Raw genomic sequence first — 22,533 nt, forward strand, 5'->3', positions numbered from 1 at the left:
GGGAAGTGGAGCTATGGGTCAAAGGGTAAGATGGTAGCCTTGGGCTGTAGAGCTCAAGGACAGCACCCAGAGTTCAAGCCCCATAACCCACGGAGGGGGGGGGGAGAGAGGAGAGGAGGAGAGGAGGAGAGGAGGAGAAGGGGAGAAGGGGAGAAGGGGAGAGAGGTGGAGAGAGCGGGGGGGGGGGGGAGGGAGAGAGGGAGAGGGAGAGGGAGAGGGAGAGGGAGAGGGAGAGGGAGAGGGAGAGGGAGAGGGAGAGAGAGAGAGAGAGAGAGAGAGAGAGAGAGAGAGAGAGAGAGAGGGGGGGGGGGAGAAAGAGTTGTGTGTGTTAGTTTTATATCTATCAAATCTCACACTCCAGGGGTCGACAGTTTGGCCTAGTGGTAGAGGGCTTGCCTAGCATGCACGAAGACCTGTGTTGGAGTTCTTGGTACCACATACAAACAAAAAAGCAAGAAATGGGGCCGGGAGTTTAGCCTAGTGGTAGAGTGCTTGCTTAGCATGCATGAAGACCCGGGTTCAATTTCTTGGTACCACATACTTAGAAAAAGCCAGAAGTGGTGCTGAGGCTCAAGTGGTAGAGCTCTAGCCTTGAGAAAGTCCAAGGACAGTCCTCAGGCCCTGAGCTTAAGCCCAGGACTGGCAAAAAAAAAAAAAAAAAAAAAAAAAAGCAAGAAATGGTGCTGCAGCTCAAATGTAAAACTCCAGCCTTGAAAAAGCCCAAGGACACTGCTCAGGCCCTGAGTTCAAGTCCCAGGACTGGCAAAAAAAAAAAAATCTCACACTCAAATATGAACCAAAATTAGGAGCAGGCATGATAGAAGCAGAAGTATTAGGATCTGAGGCTGATCCAGTCAAAGCTGAAGACCCTACTTGATAAAACCAAAAAGATTGGCAGCTTGGACCAAATAGTACAGTGTTTGCCTATAAAGCACAGTGCTCTGACTTCAAATCCAACACTACAAAAACAATATAAAACAAACAAACCACAACAACAGCTTAAGATTTCCAGTTTTGCACTGCTTGCTTTTGCAGCATCAGGGACAGACTCATGAATGATGGGGATGCATGCTACTACTAAGCTAAACTCCCTAGCTTAAGTTCTTAAAACTTACCTGCAATTTAGACTTTGCAATTCAATATAGCAATGCTTTCCTATTCTATCTTTTTTTTTTTAAGCTGCAGCAGTAGGAACAAAAAACATACTGTAATTGCTATCAGGTAAACATTACAAATATTTAAATAGAAACCCTAGGGCTCAAGTTATACCTTCTGGGAAAGTGCTTGCCTAGCATGCACAAGACCTTGGGTTTGTTTCCCCAGGACAGTAAGGAACAAACCCATAATTGAACAATTAAAAAGAAAAATATCAGGCTGGGCACGGTGGCTCACGCCTGTAATTTTAGCTAATCAAGAGGCTAAGATCTCAGGATCCTGGTTCAAAGCCAATGAGGGAACTAATGTCTGTGAGACTTACCTCCAATTTACCACCAGAAAATCAGAAGTGGTGCTATGGCTCAATGGGTAGGAAAGTAGCCTTGAGCTGAAAAGCTCAGGGACAACAGCACCCAAGCCTAGAAAAAAGCCCATGACCACCACCCCCCAAAAAAGGAGAAAGAAATAAAGAAAAATATCTTTATATTGGCTGTTAGCTAAAAGGCTTACTTTCAGGAAAATGTTCCAGCATCAGTAATATATTAACATGTGAGTACACACACATGGATAGATCTGTCCTTCCTACTTCTTCTCACTGGGTTTATGGTATAGGATATTTGTTGCCATAACTTCCTAAAATCCAATAGAGCACAAATCAAGCTAATGTTATTAATAACCATTATTTATGTAATCATCTTCTATTAGCATTTCAGAGATAATGGTAAATGCCATTTTACTTAGTAAGCATCCATCTCTTAAACAATAGGACTGGAGGTATAAGCTAGGTGGTAGTTTTACTACTTATACTAACTATATAGATTTGATCCCCAAAAAAATGAAAAATAAAATTGTATCCCTTACAAATATTTCAAATCTGTCATGTCAGAACAGGCTTTCCCATAATAAACAGTATACTTCAATTAATGAAGTACTTGCTTCCAGTAGTGCACGTGCACACGAGTATGTATGTTTAGTAATCCTGTAATGACTTGTCTTTGGAATGATTCTGTCCTACCTTTGCTGCTGCAGCCCGCCTGTCCTTTGCATCACTGAATTCATACTTCTGGAAGTACCCAATATGCACTGTAACAGACAGATGGACAGATCAATGGGCCACAGCGGCAAAGGCCAGAGAGACAGACTTGATAAAAATTAAAATCAAGATATATAAAGGGGAGGGGATAAAACTGAAGAAAACATATCTATGTTCTATAGTAAAATACTTGAACTTGATTATCTGCAGCACTTCTATGACCATACCCAAATAAAACTACTCTTTTTTTTTGGGGGGGGGGGGTGGGTGGGTGGGTGGTCCTGGGTCATGAACTCAGGGCCTGAGCACTGTCCTTAGGTTTTCCTCAAGGCTAGTGCTCTACCACTTGAACCAGAGCACCACTTCTGGCTTTTTCTATGTATGTGGTACCAAAGAAACCCAGAGCTTTGTGCATGCTGGGCAAGCATTTTACCACTAGCCCAAACTCCCAGCCCCAAAAATACTAAAATATAATAGTAGCACAAAAATGTAATAGTACCACTACAACAGGCAAAATAATTTCATTAGTGTTTACAATACCACTGATGGGTAACAGACACTGTGGGCACTTTTATAACCCTGCCATGCAGGGCTCCCCACCTCCCTAACTAGATGCTGCTCTTCCATGCACAATTAATTTTAGACATTCTTCCACCCTGAAAGAAAACCCTGTACTTAATTAGGCTCCCAATCTGACAATAAATGATCTATTTTCTCTCTCTAAGGATTATTGATCTATTCTGTGCATTTGTAAGTCATGTAAGGTAGAGGTAGTTGGACTGGTTAACTATACCATTTAGTTGCAATTATCTGGAAGAACAAGCAAGTGGGAACTTGTCACAAACAACAAGCAGGTCTGTTTTAAATGTTTCACTAAGTGAATAGAGTTAGCTAAACACTGCTTACAGCTTCAGCTACACTACTATGGTGTTTACTTTTACAAATGAAGCAAACATCAGTAAAACAAAATATAAAGCCTCAAGATGATAAAAGCAAAACTAATATGGGGGGAGGCACTACATGACACCAAAAGCTAAAACATAAAGATATTAGACACTAATATAACTCCTACTATGACAACTGCCTTCCTTCATTCCATACTCAGTTCCAGCCTAATTTCAGTTTCTTTTCTTCAAATCACTCTAAAAGACCACACAAAGCTCTCCCAGATTCTTAATCTCAGGGCTCTTTTTTATTCCCTGAATTGCCAGCCCAGTGGTGTTTGTAAACACTAACTCTACATTAATCTCCAAGTGTAAAGTTGTGGGGGCCAGGAGTTTGGCCTAGTGGTAGAGTGCTTAGCTAGCATGCAGGAAGACTTGGGTTCCATTCCACAGTACCACATACATAGAAAAAAAGCCAGAAGTGGCGCTGTGACTCAAGTGGTAGAGCACTAGCCTTGAGAATGCCCAAGAACAGTGCTCAAGCCCAAGCCCAGGACTGGCAAAAGAAAAGTATAGAGTTGAGGGCTAGGAATATGGCTTGCCTAGCAAGGAATGTGCTCTTGCCTAGCATGCATGAAGTCCTGGGTTCCATTCTTCAGTACCATATACCCAGAAAAGACCAGTGGCATTGTGGCTACGAGCTAGCCACGAGTTTCTTCTCAAGGACAGTGCCTAAGTACTGAGTGCAATCCCCAGGACTGGCAAAAAAAAAAAAAAAAAAAAAAAAGTTATTTCACATATCAGGAGAGGATAAGTACATCTCAATAGCAATAACCTAAAAGTCATCAAAAACTGATCACATGATCAGCCACTACACCACTCTACTTCCAATCACCAGTATTTAGTTCACTAGTATTCATTTAACAAACCAGACTAGATGCTAATAGCTTCTACTTTCATACATTTTATTTCTCTTCCTCCTTCTCAGGCTGTCTAGTAAACTACTTATTTTCTAAAACCTAGCTTCCAACTCTAATTTTCTTTAATCTTTTAAATTTTCTTTCTTTTTTTTTTTTTCATTTTTGAGATCTTAGTATGTAGCTCACTCAGACTGGTTTGAAACTCATTACTCTCCCTTGCCTCTACTTCCTAAATAAAGGCTGAGATTACAGGAATGCATTACCACAGCCATCTATTTCCTCAATTTTGAGACAATAATGCATATGCATAGTATTACACATGTAGAAAAAAGCCAGAAGTGGTACTGTGGCTCAAATGGTAGAGCTCTAGCCTTTAAAAAGCCCAAGGGCAGTGTTCAAGCCCGGAATTCAAGACCCAAAACAAAAACAGCCACATCGACAAGGGCATAAACAGACAAATCTTCCTTAGATTATGTCTGGCATTTATTTTTTTGAAAAGGGTGGACATGTGGTGCTTGTAGTGTTCTTCCTAGCTTATATAACTAATGCCTGAGCAGACACACATAGGGCCTCAATCTAAAATACCAGTAGACTATTCTTTCTAATCAACAATCCGTAGGAAACAAAAAGGAAACTTTATTCTGAATTCTGCATCACACACACACACACACACACAGACATTAATTGGACACAAGAAATGCACTGGTAAGCTATTGGTGGTAGTCATCAGGATGTTAAATAAATCTTCAAAAGTACAGAAATGTTTATCATGAGGAAGGATACAACCTCAAAGATAGGTAATATTTTATGGAAGAACTCTAAATTAGAGCTGTTCCAGTAGGAACCACTTAATAGGAAAGTGGTATACCGGTTGGCATTCTTTCATCTGATTATATGTAAACCAAAGATTGCAGCATGAACCCAATATTGGACAAACTTACTATCATCCTTAAATCTTCAGTAATTTCTGTAAAGCTATACTTTACTCCTTCCTAACATTGACTAGAATATTTGTGAGATGGAAAGTGCTATTTATGACAATATACAAATTATGGTATATTATATGTATATTTTATGTGTATTATGTTGTGTATCATGTAATATGTCTTTCTTTTGAGGGGGGGAGTCCTGGGGCTTGAACTCAGGGCATGGGCACTGTCCTTTGACTTTTTCAAGGCTAGTGCTCTACCAATTGAGCCACACCACCACTTCTGGCTTTTTTCTATGTATGTGGTACCGAGGAATCAAACCCAGGTCTTCATGCATGCAAGGCAAGCACTCTACCATAGGCCAAACTCCCAGCCCTGAAGCTGGTATCTTTTACTCTCAGTGTGTATGGTGAAGAAGACAGCAGGGACGAGTGTTGGTGGCTCATACCTATAACCCTAGCTCCTCAGGAGGCTGAGATCTGAAGACTGTGGTTCAAAGCCAGACTGGGCTATTAAAGTCCGTGAGACTTTCATCTCCAATTAACCACCTGAAAACCCAAAGTGGCGCTGTTGCTCAAAGTGTAGAGCACTAGCCTTGAGCTGAAGAGCTTGGAGACAATACCCAGGCCAGAGTTCAAGCTCCATGACCAATCAAAAGACTAGTATAGTAAGGTGTCACTAAACTGGATGAGTGGAAGGTGCCATCCACATCTAGCACACACCCTTTACTTCTACACTGCAAACACAACTGTTACCACAACTGAAAAAGAAAAAAATGTCTTAGTATCATCAAATAGTTTTGCTCTTGTGGACCATCCTTTGAAAATCATGCAGTTAATAAAATACATTATTCAAGAATATCTCTATGTCAGTTCATATCAAGTACTGACGAACTACATGCAAAAATATAGTTTTCATTTAAATAGACTTCCTTAAGAAACTTCAAGTTTGTCCTCTCAGTTTTTTGTTTGTTTTTTGTTTTTGTCAGTCCTGGGGCTTGAACTCAGGGCCTGGGAATTGTCCTTGTGCTTTCTTAAGGTTAGTGCTCTATCACTTGAGCAACAGTGCCACTTCCAGCTTTTTGTGGTACCAAGGAATTAAACCCAAGACTTCTACCACTACTAAATATTCTGAATCTGTGCTGGACATTGGTGGCTCACCTTTGTAAGCCTACCTATTCAGAAGGCTGAGATTCAGAGTGTCAAGGTACACAACCAGCCTGAACAGTTTCCAGTCTATAGACTCCATCTTCAAAATAACCAAAAAGTTGGACTGGTGGCACTGCTCAAGTGGTAGAGCCCTAAACAACCAAGTTCAAGGCCTGAATTCAAACCCCCTACTTCTGGGAACTGCACATGAATTATCTCGAAATTTAAGTAGAAGGCCACTATCTCCAGGTAATTCCACTATGGAGCTATGGGTTTTGTTGGATTTTGTTTTTGTTTTTTGTGTGTATGTGTGCCAGTCCTGGGGCTTGAACTCAGGGCCTGGGTATTGCACCTGAGCTTTCTTGCTCAAGGCTAGTGCTTTACCACCTGTGCTACATTTTTAAGCAGTTAATTGGCGATGAGTCTGATGGACTTTCCTCCCTGGGCTGCCTTTAAAAAACTGCAATCCTCAGATCTCAGTCTCTTAAGTCGCTATGATTACATGCATGAGCTACCTACCAGTGCCCAGTTGGGAGTTAAAGCTGAGAATGTGATTTAGTGGTAGAATGCTTGCCTAGCATACATGAAGACCTGGATTTGAATCCTCAGTACCACAAAAACAGTGGCTCAAGTGGCAGAGTGCTAGCCTTCAGCAAAAAGAAGCCCAGGGACAGTTAGCAGGCACTGAGTTCAAGCCCAGGACAGGAAGGAAAGAAGGAAGGAGAGGGAGGGAAGAAAGGAAGGGAAGGAAGGGGAGGGGATGGAGGGGAAGAAGGGTAAACGAATGAAGAAAATAATGTGTACAAAGCAGAAAAAAAAAAAAAGAAGACTTCCAGACAAACTTGTGCCACAAAGAAAGTTCCAAGCCAGCATGGGCAACATGGCAAGACAATCTGAAAAACAAAATTCAAAACTGACAACTGGAGAATCTCAAATTCCTGCCAACTCTTATGAAACTGCTGTGCTATTATTTTAATCATAGTATTTATAAGGTAATTAGGAATAGTTATCATTTACAGGTACGACATTTATGGTTAACCTAAAATAATCCAAACTACTATGCTTCTCTTTAATGTGTAAATTGACTGGAAAACACACAATAGTTGTAATTTACCTCTTGAAAGAAGGATGGGTAGTAGAGTGGATAGATGAACTAAATACTCTAAAATGGCCTCCAATGATCTCTATTCTATCCCTTTACATTTTCCTATAATCTTTTCCTGAGGGTGGATTCAGTTACTTACAATAAATCTATCAATTGACAGTACTTTTAAGATTAAGTTATTAAACAACTGGCCATGGTTTCTCTCTTGGAAACAGGTACTGTGCTATAAGCCACCATTTAATGAAGAGGTCCACAAGAAAAGCCTCTGGTTAACAACCACCCACTGAAAAAATCCTAGGCCAGCAACAATCACATGAGTAAACTTGGAAGGGGATCCTCTCCCAGGCAAGCCTTGAGAATTTCAACACCTTTGAACAGTCTGGTAAATGACCTGGTTTTACTTCACCCAGAATGATGAATTATATAAATTATAATAAAACCAAGCACCAGTGAGTGGCTCACGTCTATAATCTTAGCTACTCAGGAGGCGGAGATCTGAGCCCACAGATCAAAAGCAAAGAAAGGCATCTATTCAATTACTTCTCTGCCTGCCTTTCTCCATACTATCAGATCTCCCAGGTTCTACTTTAGATGCTATCCTTACACAGCCACCCTTATTTTTGCTTTTAGTAATTTACAATGGTTTCCCATCCCTTTTTTCTATCCATCCTAAATCTACTCATCTTCCAGGCCATCTCATCTTTATCTATGAATGCTGGTTACTATTTACTTGACACAATTAAACTTACCAAATAGCTTTTTTTTTTTTTGGTGGGTCATGGGGCTTGAACTCTGGTGAGCACTGTTCCTGAACTCTTCAGCGCAAGGCTGCTGCCCTACCACTTCTGGGTTTTTTTGGTGGTTAACTGGAGATAATAGTCTCACAAACTTTAGTACCCAGGCTGGCTTTGAACCTCGATCCTCAGATCTCAGCCTCCTGAATAGCTAGGATTACAGACACAAGCCACCATTCCCTGCTCAAATAGCTTTCTTTAAAGTGTTTTAGGTCAAAGATTATAAACTGATGGAGAATAAGTCTTCAACATTGAATGCCTTACTAAATAAGCATGTGCATTTACAGTATTCAAAACATTCAAGTTTAATAATAAAGTCTTGTATTCAAAAATAAAGATCTGAGGGGTGAAGAAAGAGTAGAAGAAAAACCAAATGCCCTCATCCTGAATGTCAGAGAATAAGAGTGTACTTTGCATATTTGGATTAACTGAGTAAAAGCCTCAGTATAAAAATAGCAGCAAAAATAGCAAATTCCTTTCTTTCCTTTCTTCTTCCAGGTAGTATTGGTGTTTGAATTCAGGGGCTTGTGCTTGGTAGACAAATGATCTACTAAGTTATATTTCCTTTTTCTCCAAAGACAGGGTCTCACTTTCTGCCAAAGACTTCTTTGGCTCCTCATTGTAGGTGAAATGAAAGATGCCCACCATAAAGCCCAGCTTCTTTGGTCAAGACGGAATGTTTCAGGCTTTTCTGCTAGGTATGGCCTTGAGACTTGATCCTCCTGTGCCTAGCCTCCCATATAGTAAAGAAAACCCTAGGACCAGAACCACCTCCCAGTCAGTGTATCAAACTACACTGGTTGTAATCTTGCTTCTAAAAAGATGAGATATGGTTAAATGTTTCTACTTCATTTAAAAAACAAAAAAAATAGGGCCAGGAGTTTGGCCTAATGGTAGAGAGTGCTTGCCTAGCATGCATAAGACCCAGGTTCAATTCCTCCATACCCCATACATAGAAAAAGCCAGAAGTGGTAATGTGGTTCAAGCAGTAGAGCACCACCCTTGAAAAAGCCCAAGGACTGGCCGGAATGCTTGCCTAGCATGAACAAAGCCATGAGGAGTTCAATTCCTCAGTACCACATACACAGAAAAAGCTGGAAGTGATGCTGTGGTTCAAGTGGTAGAATGCTAGTCTTGAGAAGGCTCAAGGACAGTGCCCAGGCCCCGAGTTTAAGCCCCAGGACTGGCAAAACCAAATGAACAAAACAAAAAACAAAAACAAAACAGGTCTTAAGAAGTGGCGCTATGGCTCAAGTGATAGTGTTAGCCCTGAGTAAAAGACAGGACAGTGCTAGGCCTGAATTCACATACACACACATGCACACACGCATCTGCAGGAGAGTGCTTGCCTAGCATGCAAGAAGCCCTGGGTTCTATTCCTCAATACCACATAAACAGCAAAAGTCAGAGGTGGCACTATGGATCTAGAGGTAGAGCTCTAGCCATGAGCAAAAAACTCTAGGACAGCTGGCACAATGGCTACTCAGGAGGCTGAGATCTGAGGATCACGGCCCAAAACCATGAGACTCATCTCCAATTAACTACCAGAAAACTGGAAGTGGTATTGTGGCCCAAGCAGTAGTGTGGTAGCCCTTGAGCTGAAGTGCTCAGGGACAACAGCCAGGTGCAGTGTTCAAGTCCCACGACTGACAAAAATAAAAAAAAAAAAACATGCCAGGTGTGGTGGTTCACGTCTGTAATCCTAGTTACTCAGAAGGCTGAGATCTGAGGATCCAAGTTCCAAAGCCAGCTCGGGCAATAAAGATCAAGAGACTCTTATCTCCAATTAACCACTAGAAATCGGCTCAGGGGCAGGGCAGCAGCCTTGAGCTGAAGAGGTCAGGGACAATGAGCAGGCTGACTTTAAGCCCCACAACCGACAAAAAAAAAAAAAAGCAAAGAAAAATAAAAAGTTGGAAGGGGAGCTGTGGCTCAACTGGTAGAGTGCTGGCCTTGAGCAAAAGAAGCTCAGGGACAGTGCCCAGGCCAAGTTCCAGCTCCAGAACTGGCATAGGCAGTCAGGAAGGAAAATAAATCAGGGCCAAGAGTTTGACCTAGTGAAGAGCGCTTGCCTAGCATGCACGAAGACCCAGGTTCCATTCCTTAGTACCACAAACAGAAGTGATGCTGTGGCTCAAGTGGTAGAGCTCCATCCTTGAGAAAGCCCAAGGATAGTGCTCAAGCCCTGAGTTCATGCCCCAGGACTGGCCAAGAAAAAAAAAAAAAAAATCAGGCAAAGAAACATCTAGGGTCAGTGAATGTGGCTTAACGGTAGAGTGCTTGCCTGTGTTCAATTCCTCAGTACAATATAAGCAGAAAAAGTAAGAAGTAGCACTATGGCTCAAGTAAAGTGGTACAGTGGTAACCTTCAGCAAAAGAATGAAGTTCAGGGATAGTACCCAGGCCCTGAGTTGAAGCCCCAGGACTACCAAAAAAAAAAAAATAGGTCATCTAAAAAAAAAAAAAATCTCTGGGTTTTGTAGGTCTTGTTAATTCATTTCATCAGTATTTATTCTCTCACCTAAACTAACAAATGATGTCATTCACATTAGTCCCATTTCTGTTCTAAAACTGACATAGAACTCATTTTAGGTCAGGAACGTAGCTTAGTGGTACAACGTTTGCCTAAGCATGCATGAGGCCCTGGGTTTGATTCCTCAGTACCACATAAACAGAAAAAGCTGGAAGTGAAGCTGCAGCTCAAGTGGTAGAATGCTAGCCTTGAGCACAGAGTCTTAGGAACAATGCGCAGGCCCTGAGTTCAAGCCCCAGGACTGGCAAAAAAAAAAAAAAACAAAAAAAACTCTTTTTGGACCTTGGTAATTATGACAAAGATCATGACAAGATGAAAACATTGGGTAAGTTTTTTTTGTTTTGTTTTGTTTCTTGTAGGTTTTGAGACTTGAACTCTGGCCCTACCCAGCTGTCCCTGAGCTGTCTTCAGCTCAAGGCTACCACCCTGGGCCTGGGCCTGGGTGTTGTCCCTGAGCTCTTCTGCTAAAGGCTACCTACCACTTTATCCCTAGAGCTACAGCACCATTTCCCATTTTTCTGGTGATTAATTGGAGATAAGAGTCTGACAGACATAGTGCCCAGGCTGGCTTTGAACTGGGAATCTAAGATCTCAGCCTCCTGAGCAGCTAGGATTACAGGTATGAGCCAACTATGCCTAGCAAAGTTGGGTAAGTTTTTTGTTTTTTGGGTTTTTTTTGGCCAGTCATGGGGCTTGAACTCAGGGCCTGAACCTGTCCTTGGACTTTTTTTTTTCTTCTCAAGGCTAGAGCTCTATCACTTGAGCTACAGCATCACATCCAGCTTTTTTTCTATGTATGTGTACTGAGGAATTGAACTCGGGTCTTTATGCATGCTCGGCAAGCACTCTACCACTAGGCCAAACTCCTGGCCCCAAGTTGGATAAGTTTTAACTGCAGGCAAATATAGGCAATAGGCAGGGAGTGTAGCCTAGTGGTAGAGTGCTCACCCTGCATGCACAAAGCCCTGTGAGTTTGATTCCTGCATACCACATACACAGAAAAAGCTGGAAATGGTGCTGTGGCTCAAGTGGCAGAGCCCTGGCCTTGAGCCAAAAGTGTCCAAGGACAGTGCTCAGGTTCAAGTCTCATTGGCAAAAAAAAAAGTCAGTTACTTGTACTAAATCTCCAAGAGTACTTTAAAAACCTAATAAAATGTCAATACAGTGATGAAGACAAAGTTTTACTACAAATTCTTTAAGGTATCCTTCCCCCCCCCAATTTTTTTTTAATTGTTTTGTAGATCAAGCTACAAACTGTTGCCTTTTGTTGCTGCTGTTGTTTATGTGGTACTGAGGAATGGAACCCCGGGCTTTCATGTATGCTAGACACTCACCATTAAGGCACATTCCAAGCCTCCATGTGTTGTATTTCTAAAAGCTGTAAAACTTATCCTACCTCTACAACCCTTCCACTTGAGATTTCTACTGTTTAGTCCAGCACAGAGATTTTTTTGTTATATTTCAAAACATGGTATTCAAATAGTTTCTCAACAGTAGCTCCATTTTCAAAACTGGTGCTTAACGATATTATAAAAATGTGTTTAATAACCAAAAGTCAACAAGGACATAGATACTACTAATCTGTCAGTATTTAGCTAACCAATTTTGCTTTTCATCCTTCTTGGTGATAAATGGAGTTCCAAACTCCGGCTCTAGTGCTTACAAGTAAAGGCAACCAATTAGAAAGCAAAGGGAAGAAAAAAAGGAAGAAAGGGAGGGAAGGTTAAAAAAAAAACAAACCTAGTTACTTAATGCGTATATAGTTTCTGTCCATGTTAGTGTTTCCTAAGTTTGACTGAATTAAGACTTCGTTTTTACGTATTATCTCTGTGGCTGTGGATTTTTCTGAAAACTACTTTTCCAAACAAATGTAAAATCTACTTCCTAAAGCTCAGAGAAACAAAATCTGAGGTTCGGGTTTAAAGGAAATGTGGTGGTTATCAACTTAAACCCAGTCTGACTGAGCAGAGAATAGAAATTTTCAGAGAAAGGAGCTCAAACACTGAAAGCCTGGGCTTTCTCACTCACAATAGAGTCTTGTCCAATTAGACAACACTGCGTTTTGTTGCTGGAGCTACAAGGACCAGTAGAGAAATCTGCAGTAACTATTTCCATCAGCTTCAAGCAACTTCTATGCCACCACTAGAAAAGAGCAGCATTTGGGTCCCAAACAGAAAAGACATAAAAACAAGCAGAAGCCTCACTCACCATGGGTGGGGGGGGGTAGAAGAAGGCCCTTAGGTACCACTTCCGAGAAACCGTTCCCTTCCCCCACCTTTAAGTAGGCACTTAAGACTGCCAAGGAGATCCATTTCTTTATTAACTGGTGCCCACTTGGGGCAATCGTACACCACGCTGCTCTTAGGCCTAGCTAATCCCTTTCCAAAACCGAGACCGGGTCCGATTCTTCCAAACTCCCAGTTCCAGCGACCCCTCTCCCCCGCCCCGGACCAAAGGACGACCAGGCCCCGGGCGGGGGAGGGGAGGGGGGGGAGTTGTGCCCTGGTCTGGAAACGCTAGCAACGGCCAGCCCAGGCGGCTCCAGGCCTCCGCCATAGCCAGCAGGACCGAAGAAGCACCGCCCCTCCCGTTCCCGACGAGCCGGCGAACCTGTGTATTCCACCGGGCTCCGTCCTCGGCCCAGAGGCAGCTGAGGCGCCAGGACCCGGGGCGTCGGGGAATCGGACTGCGCACCAGGCCGCCGGGCCCCGTCCCGCGGGGACGCTCTGTTCCCCCCCCACACACACACACACACTCACCTGGATGACCTCGTTGACCTCCCGGATACACTCCACCATGTGTTGGAGAATCTGTTCGGCCGTGAGCACTTCGTAGCGGTAATCCTCCTCCTGCTCGTGCCCGGGGCCGCTGCCGCCCCCGCCGCCCCCGCCGCCGCCGCCGCCGCCGGGCCCCAGAGCGCTGCCGCCGCCGCCGCCCGTCTCCCCGCACAGCAGTCCGTCCCGCTCGCCGCCGACGCCCAGCCCGGGCTCCACCAGCTCCACCTCGCCCAGGTCCAGGTTATCATCGTCCGGCTCGTCCTCGTCCTCGTCCTCCTCCTCCTCGGCGCCGCTGTCCTCCTCGCTGCACTCCTCGTCCTCGTCGAACTCGTAGTTGTAGCCCTCGTCCGAGTCCATGGCGCGACGCGCGGGCGGGCGGGCTGGAGACCCGGGCGGGCGAGGCGGGCGGCCGGGGTGGGGAGAGGGCGGGGACGCCGAGGCCGCGGCGCGAGCGCCGGCTCCGGCTCCGGCTGCGAATCCGGCTCGGGCTCCGGCTGAGGGCCGGACGCAGGCCTGGCTCCGGGCCCCCCGCGGGCCGCGGCTCCTCCCCGGGCGCGGCGGTTGACGGTTGGCGGCTGGCGGCTGGCGGCGGCGGCGGGGAGGGCGCGGTGGAGGGAGGGAAGGAGGGAGGGAGCGAGGGGGCCGCTTCGCTGCCCGCCTCAGTCAGACGCCGCTCCGCTCCGACCTCCGAGCGAAAACAGTCCCCGGCGCCACCTCCACGGCCGCAGCTACCGCTACTGAGCCAACAAAGGGGCGTGCGTCACCGCGTCGCGCTACGTCGTCGCGTCACTCCTCCGTGCGTCACCGCGCCCCGCCCCTCCGCCCCTGCGTGGAGTGTGGGGAGACCCCACGGCTCGGCCGCCGGGGCCCTCAGAGCACGGCGGCGGCAAAGGCGGCGGCAAAGGCGGCGCGCGGGAATCGCTTTCCTCCTCTCTGGAGTCCGTGGCGGCTCTGGCAGTAGACGGACACCCGGAGACCTTTATCGCGGAGAGGCCCTGGCCGGCGAGGTGCGCTTTGAGGAGCCCTCGGGCTGCCCCGGTGGTGGCTCCCACGGAGGACCATAAGGACCCAGCCCCCGCTCGCCGTCGGGTGGGGAGGGCGGCCCGCCTCCCGGGCGGTGCCGGCGCTTCCCGCCCGCCCCGCCGTCGTTCCCGGAAGCCGCCCGGAGGCCGAGCTGAAATTCCTGTTGCCCGAGCTGGCTGACTCGGGGAGGCGGCGGTTTGTCCGCGGAACCCGTAGGCCGGGTGACAGGTGAAGCGCGTGCGAGCTGCCCACTGGGGTCGAACGCGCGAGGGGTTCAAGTGGATAGTGACGTCGTGGCCCAGAGGCGGTTCCTGAGCTCAGCTCCAAACCATGTCAGCAGTCGGCGTCTTCCTGCACTGAGCGTAGCCTTGGGGGGGGGGGGCCTCACCCGAATTGTCGTGTGTCTGCCTGCCCCCCACTCCCGATCCGTGTCTATAGTGTGTGTGTGTGGTGTGTGGGCTCTGGGGCGTGAGCTCTGGGCCTGAGTCCTACTTGAGCTAAGCCCTCGACCACTTGAGCCACAGCTCCACCTACAGCTTCTTTTGCTGGCTAATTGGAAATCATCTCATTAACTTTTTCTGCTGTGGATTAGCGTCAAGCTGCCATCACTTCTCAGATCTCAACCTCCTGAGTAGCTAGGGTTCACAGGCATGAGCCACCAACACCCAACTACATCGTGTTCTATTTTCACAGAGGAACCTGAGGCTCAGAAAGAGGAGTGGGCTAGGAATGTGGCTTCGTGGTTAGAATGCTTGCCGAGCATTCATGAAGTCCTGGGTTCCATTCCTCAGTAAATATGCCCAGAAAAGGCTGGAAAAGGCGCTGTGGCTCAAGTGGTAGAGTGGTATCCTTGAGCAAAAGAAGCTCAGGGACAATGTCCAGGCCCTGAGTTCAAGCCCCAGGACTGGCAAAAAAAAAAAAAGACCTATGGGCCTTGTAGGGTGTCTTAAGAAGCCATTCCCGGGACAGGGAGTTTGGTCTAGTTGAAAGCCTGAATTTATTGGAAAGTTCAAGAAACTTCTCTCCAAATAAGCTGGAAGTGGAGATGTGGCTCAAGTGGTAATATGATAGCTTTGAGCAAAAAAAAAAAAAAAAAAAAACAAGAGACAGCTCGCTGAGCTCAGGGCTCTAGGCCAGCAACAAAGATAAGAATTAGAACTTTTTTTAAAAAAAAACTGTGGAGGTAGGGGGGCTGGAGTTTGGCCTAGTGGTAAAGTGCTTGCCTGGCATGCCCAAAGACCGAGTCCGATTCCTTGTACCACATACATAGAAAAAATAGGGAATGGTGTTGTGGCTCAAGTGGTAGAGCTCTGGCTTTGAGAAAGCTCAAGGACAGTGTTCAGGCCACAGGACTGTAGGGGTGGGGGAGGTGGGGCTCCAGAAAGCTCTAGGACTGGAGGGGGGGCGGGGAAACTGGGCTGGAGTTTGGTCTAATGGTAGAGTGCTTGCCTACCATGCACAAAGACCCAGGCTCAATTCCTCAGTACCACATACATAGAAAAAGCTGGAAGTGGTGCTGATGCTTAAGCTGTAGAGCTCTAGCCTTGCGAAAGTCCAAGGACAGTGCTCGGGCACTGAGCTAAAGCCCAGGACTGGCACCAAAAAAAAAAACTATGAGGGGGCCTGGAGTGTGGCCTAGTGGTAGAGTGCTTGCTAGCATGGACCCCTGTGTTCAATTCTTCAGTACCACATACACAGAACTAGCAATCACAAGGCCTTGAGTTCAAATTCCAATACCACCATAAACAAAAATTCCTATCAATCACCTTATGTGGAAAAGCCAATTGTATTTTTAACTTTTTCCATAGACTTATTTATGTTTCCATGTTCAGAGCCTATATCCTCTTCATTTTCAAAGGAAAGTAATTATTCAGGTTCTTTCTCAGAAATCTCCCTGATCTCATGGATCCAGGTCGATGTCATAGGCAGGATCTGAGTACTTCTTACACTCTGCTCGTAGATAAACCACGACCTGATTCTCAACAATCATAATTCCATTCATATTTTAGATTAGCTTCTAGTTCTATTTGAGGAAAACCTGTAGAACAACTTCTGTCTGACCCCAAATTGGCCAAGTGATGTCCCACATACATTGTTGTCCTCTTAAAGGGATTACCTGTGTTGTTATTTTTTAATCAGGTGGTAATTGCTTGGTAGAAGAAATACAGCAGTCTAAACAACAGAACAGCATGAAGCATCGTTGGCACATCTCTTGTCTCCATATCCCTATAATATTAAAAAAAATTAGCTAGCATGGTGTCATACTTCCATACTTTCAGATACTCAGGGATCTTAGACAAGATGATCACCATAGACCAAGACTTTGAGGCTAGCCTAGGCAACATAGCTAGACCTATCAATAAAAAGGTGGGCATTGAGAAGTAAAAGCAAGATTATCACCAGTTTGACACCAGCCTGGTCCTGAATTCAAGGCCCAGGACTGGTAAAAAAATAAAATGCAATTTCCATATAGCTTTGCTTTTTTGTTTTTATTAATTTTGCCAGTCCTGGGACTTGGACACTGGGGTCTGGACACTGTCACTGAGCTTCTTTTGCTCAAGGCTAGTTCTCCTCCACTTGAACCACAACACTACCAGCTTTTTCTGTTTATGTGGTACTGAGTAGTTGAACCTCCAGCTTCATCCATGCTAGGCAAGCACTGTACTACTAAGCCACATTCCCAGCCCTGGCCCCTCCCCCCCATGTGCACATGTATGTATGTATACATACTTGCATGCCAGTCCTACGGAGAGGATTTTTGTTTGTTTTGCCTGCCCAGGGCTTGAACCCAAGGCATGAGCATTGTCCCAGAGCTTGTTACTGCTCAAGACTAGTGCTCTACTTTTTTTTTTTTCTCCAGTCCTGGGGCTTGAACTCAGCGCCTGGCACTGTCACACATCTTCTTTTACTCAAGGTTAGTGCTCTACCACTTGAGCCACAGTACCACCTCCAGCCTTTTCTCTGCTTTTGTGGTACTGAGGAATTGAACCCAGCTCTTCATGCATGCTAGGCAAGCACTCTACCACTAAGCCAAATTCCCAGCCAATTTAATAACCTTTTATGATCAACCAATCAATAATTAACTGTTTGCTCAGAGCTAAGTACCTTTTTACATATTCTTGAAAAAGTAAAAAAGGAGAATTATGTTATCTTTTTTCTTTTTAGCCTGTCCTCAGGTCATGGGCATTGTCCTTGAGCTTTCTCAAGGCTAGCACTCTACCACTGGAGCCATAGCACCACTTCGGGCTTTTTTGTGCACGTGGTAACAAGGAATCAAACCCAGGGCTTTGTTCATGCTAGGCAAGCACTCTACCACTAGGTCACACGCTCGGCCCTCTTGAAGCTTTTGATAATGTTGAGGAGAACCAGTTACAAACCTAAAGCTATATACCAATAGACATTTATTGCCCAAAGAATGCTGTGTCTTGACCATGTTAAATCAAACTTTGCTTCCTACCTGTTAATTCTTCGAGGTCTCCATGAAAGTTTGAAGGAAAAGGAGGAGGATCTGAATGTCCATATCCTCCATACCACTTCCTATCTAGGGCTTCTCAAAGACAAATGACCATCTCACCACCCACAGACCCAACAATGTTTTTAATACTTCATAGCAAGCAAGGTAGGATTGATGTTGAGATCCAAGTTGATTGGATAGAGAATACAGACAGCTTGGTTATAAACCAATGAAGGAGAGCAGCAGGACCTCACCTAAACACTGAAGTCATCTAACAAACTCAGAACCGGAAGTGCTGGATCATCCATACCATCCCCAAAGCTTTCAGAAATGAAAAGGGTTTTATTTTGTTTTTTTCTTTTGTTTTCTCTCTCGTTTTTTTTTTGGGGGGGGACTCTTTTGGTTGGTTTTCTTGGATACCATACCATGTTTTAAAAGGTGTCTAAGGGCTAGAGATGTAGCTCAGTTGTGGCCTTACATGTGCAGAGCCCTGAGTTTGTTTCCTAGCATGAGGTCACCATGACCAAAATCAACAACAAGCATAGTCATTCTTCCAGCTCCAGGAAATAAATACCACTCCTTACAGTTATTTTGCAATGTGGCAGAGAACAGGTTTGTCACTTCCATGTTTCCACCTATAGCCTCCCAGTGGTAATCAGAAAATAATCATGGGAGTCTGTGACTATGAACTGTTTGACATTTTGTTTTTATGAAAAGATAATCTAACATAGGGAGTATGTATTTGATACACTAAAATGTTAAAGCACTGAACAGAATGCCTTTAAAAAAAATCAGGGCTTGAGAGGGCAGTGGAATTCTAAAATCATTACAGGTATCTAAATGTTATTAAAATGGAATATACCCAAAGAATTATGTCATAGTCATTGGTTGATATGTTTGTTTACATAAAGTGTGTGTGGACACTTGAACTCTGGGCCTGGGCGTTGTCCCTGAGCTCTTCAGCTCAAGGCTACCACCCTACCTTGACCCACAGAGCCACTTCTGGTTTTCTGGTGATTAATTGGAGATAAGAGTCTCATGGATTTTTAGTGCTGGGGCTGTCTTTGAACTGTGATCCTCAGATCTCAGCCCCCTGAATAGCTAGGATTACAGACATGAGCCACCATTCCTGGCTAACACATTCTTTTATAAACCATACCAAGCTGCATGTGTAAACCATGAGCCTTGGTTGTTTCCTAGGGGAGTGTATGTGGAAGTTACATGTGGACTCAATCAGGCAGAAGGATGGTATACAAAAGTAAATATTGGGCCAGGAGTTTGGCCTAGTGGTGGCGTGCTTGAGCCCAGGACTGGCAAAAATAAAAAAAGTATTCTCTGGATGGGATGTAGCTCAGTAGCAAACAACTTGCCTAGCAAGTGCAACATCCTGAGTTCCACCCCCAGAATTAAAAAAGAAAAAAAAAACAGCCTTATAATTGCATTTGTAGCTACTCAGGAGGCAGAATCCTAGTTTGAAGCCAGCTCAGGCAGGAAAGTCCTTGAGTGAGACTCTGATCACCAGTTAACTACCAAAAAGCCCAAAGTGGAATGTTGGCTCCAGTGGTAGAAAACTAGCCTGGAGCAAAAAAGCTCAAGGACAATGCTGAGGCCCTGAGTTCAAGCCCCAGGACTGGAACCAAAAACAAATATTCTCAGTAAATATGTGTAGTTGCTCTTCCTTCCACCTCTTTTTTTTTTGTTCCCTGCCTTCCTCCCTCCCTCCCCTCCCTCCCTGCCTCCCTCCCTTCTTCCCTTCCTCCCTTCCTCCCTCCCTCCCTCCCTTCCTTCCCTCCTTCCTTCCTTTCTTGTGTGAGGAGTCAAAACCAAGGCCTTGCATATGAAAAGCAAGCACTCTGTAACTGAACTTCATCTCTAGATCCTTATTCATCTAACACTTTTCTGGAGGAGGGAAGTTGAAACAGGGTCTCAGTATAGCCCAGGCTAGCCTCCAATGCACAAGAGGTCCTTCTTCCTCCACCTCTCAAGTCATACATGCCTAGCTCTATTCAAAAGGAACTACAGTGTGGTCATTAGCCTCATATGCCTTTGATCTAGAAACCCTACTTATGATAAGCTTGTTTTCTCATCTGAATTGAAAAAATAAGAATAGCCAAGCACTGGTGGCTCATGCCTATAGTACTAGCTACTCAGGAGGCTGAGATCTGAGAATCATAATTCGAAGCCAGCCACAGCAGAAAAGTCTATGAGACTTACATCCAATTAAAACTCAAAGTCAGAGCCAGGAGTTTGACCTAGTGGTAGAGTGCTTGCCTAGCATGCAAAAAGGCCCGGGTTCGATTCCTTGGTACCACGTACATAGAAAAAAGCCAGAAGTGGTGCTGAGGCTCAAGTGGTAGAGTGCAAGCCTTGAGCAGAAAAATCTCAGGCTGGGCACAGTAGCTCACACCTGCAATCCTAACTACATAAGAGCCGCTTAAAGCCAGCCCGGCCACTAGAGACCATGAAACACTTATCTCCAATTAATCACTAGAAAACTAGAAGTGGCACTTGGGCTCAAGGGGTAAGGTGGTAACCATGAGCTGAAGAGCTCAGGGATAGCGCCCAGCCCAGAGTTCAAGCCCACAACCAACCAAAAAGAAAAAGCTCAGGGACAATGCCCAGGCCTCAGCTGAGTTGAAGTCCCATAACCAATCAAATAATAATAATAAATATATATATATAAAACCATGATTGTCTTCATTGGGTTGTACTGATTAGCAGAATTAATACAAAGGACTCACATTATTATTTTATTATTATTGGATTCATAAAATGCACAGTGTTTTTTGGTCAGTCGTGGGACTTGAACTCTGGGCCTGGGCACTGTCCCTGAGCCCTTCAGCTCAAGGCTACTGCCCTACCCCTTGAGCCACAGCACCACCTCTGGTTTTCTGGTGGTTAATTGGAGATGAAAATTTCACAAAATTAAGTACCCGGGCTGGCTTTGAATCGTAATCCTCAGGTCTCAGCTTCCTGAGTAGCTAGGGTTACAGGTGTGAGCTATCGCACCCGGCCTGGGTTTTTTCTTTGGTTTTTTTTTTTGTTTGTTTGGTCAGTCCTGAGGCTCGAACTCAGGGCCTGGGCATTGTCCCTGAGCCTCTTTGTGCTAAGCCACCTTTCCAGCCTAGTACTTTCTTTTTGTTGGTGGTAGTGGTCCTGGCACATGAACTGTGAATTTGGAAGCTGTCCCTGAGCTCTTCAGCTCAAGGCTAGCATTCTATCACTTGAGCCACAGCACCACTTCCAGTTTTCTGATGGTTAATTGGAGGTAAGAATCTCACTGACCTTTCCTGCCTGGGCTGGGTTTGAACTGTGATCCTCCAGTCTCAGCCTCTGAATAGCAGGGATTACAGGCATGAGCCACCAGAGCTGGGTCACAATGCTTTTATATCTGAATATATACAGAGATAGCTAATGAGTCTATTTTGTGTGTATATATATATGTGTGTGTGTGTGTGTGTGTGTAGGCTTGAACTCAGAGCCTGGGCACTATCTCTGAACTCTTTTTTTTCAAGGCTGGCCCTCTTCTACGAGACACAGTTCTATTTCCAGCTATTGGTGGTTAATTGGAAATAAGAGTCTCAAAGAGGGCTGGGAATGAGGCTCAGTGGTGGAGTGCTTGCCTCCCATGCATGAAGCCCTGGATTTGATTTCTTAGTACACAGAAAAGGCTAGAAATGGCACTGTGATTCAAGTGGTACAGTGCTAGCCATGAGTACAGAGAGGTTCAGGGACAGTACCCATCCCTGAGTTCAAGCCCCAAAACTGGGGGGTGGGGGGAAGTCACTAAGACTTTCCTGGCTGGGCTGGCTTCAGGCCACCAAGCTCTTCAGATCTCAGCCTATTGAGTAGCTAAGATTAGAAGTATGAGACACTACTCATACATTCATTTTATTCACTATAGAACTAAGAATATGAATATTGTGTTAATTTTAATTCCATAAAGACATTCCTGGAGAGTGTGACTTAGTAGTAGAGTGCTTTCCTAGCATGGATGAAACCCCAGTTTCGATTCCTTGGTTCCATACAAACAGAAGGGGAAAACCACATTCCTTATCATCAGTTTATTAAAGTCTAAAGACTTACCCAAGGACAAAATGAATTCTGTTCTTATAAATGCCAAGGCTTTGAAAAAGGTGTGGAGCGAATAAACAAACTGAAAAGCTGGGTAAGAATCAAGGGTAACCAAGCACGGTAGCTCATGCCTGCAACCCTAGCTACTCAGGAGGCTGAGATCTGAGGATCACGGTTCAAAGGAAGCCCAGGCACTAAAGTCCTTGAGACTCTTATGTCCAGTTAACCACTAGAAAACCAGAAGTGGTACTGTGGCTCCATGGATAGGGTGGTAGCCTTGAGCTGAGTAGCCAGGCTCCCCCTGGGCCTGGGCACTGTCTCTGAGCTTTTCTGCTCCTGGCTAGCACTCCACCACTTAAGTAGAGCTGAAGATGAGTTCAACAGCCTGAGAGGAACAAAATCCTACCAGAAACCAGGTGAGGGAGGCTTAGAAGTTAGTCTTCCCATATGTAGGCATTCAGATGACATGCCAGCCTTGGGTGCACTCTTTTGAGAACAGGCTTAGTTAGCTCTGGAGAGCTGAGCCACACCTAGATTTGACCCACCAATACTTCCATGATTACATGTTTATTAGTGTTGCTTAATTGAATTCTTCAACACAGTATCTTTTATATCAACTACCAGAATAATTGGATAGATTCTATATGCCAGTCCCCAGATCTGGAATTTTGATGGTTCACTAGAGATAAGAGTTCACGGGCCAA

The 22,533-nt window shown here is 45.0% G+C and overlaps 1 protein-coding gene across 1 annotated transcript in view; it reads right to left on the reverse strand.

The window, feature by feature from the left end:
- The window catches only part of Arih1 (ariadne RBR E3 ubiquitin protein ligase 1), a 58,442-nt gene extending 44,272 nt beyond the window's left edge, over nt 1–14,170 (reverse strand). Inside the window, exon 1 of the mRNA XM_090321655.1 lies at nt 13,261–14,170. Within this exon, the coding sequence (XP_090177781.1) occupies nt 13,261–13,635 (375 nt within the window). The 5' untranslated portion in view covers nt 13,636–14,170. The remainder of the gene's footprint in view (nt 1–13,260) is intronic.
- Nucleotides 14,171–22,533: the final 8,363 nt, after the last annotated feature.

This window comes from Megascapheus bottae, chromosome 30 (genome assembly GCF_031878675.1).
Source record: "Megascapheus bottae isolate mThoBot1 chromosome 30, mThoBot2.hap1, whole genome shotgun sequence".
NCBI classification, from domain to species: Eukaryota; Metazoa; Chordata; class Mammalia; order Rodentia; family Geomyidae; genus Megascapheus; species Megascapheus bottae.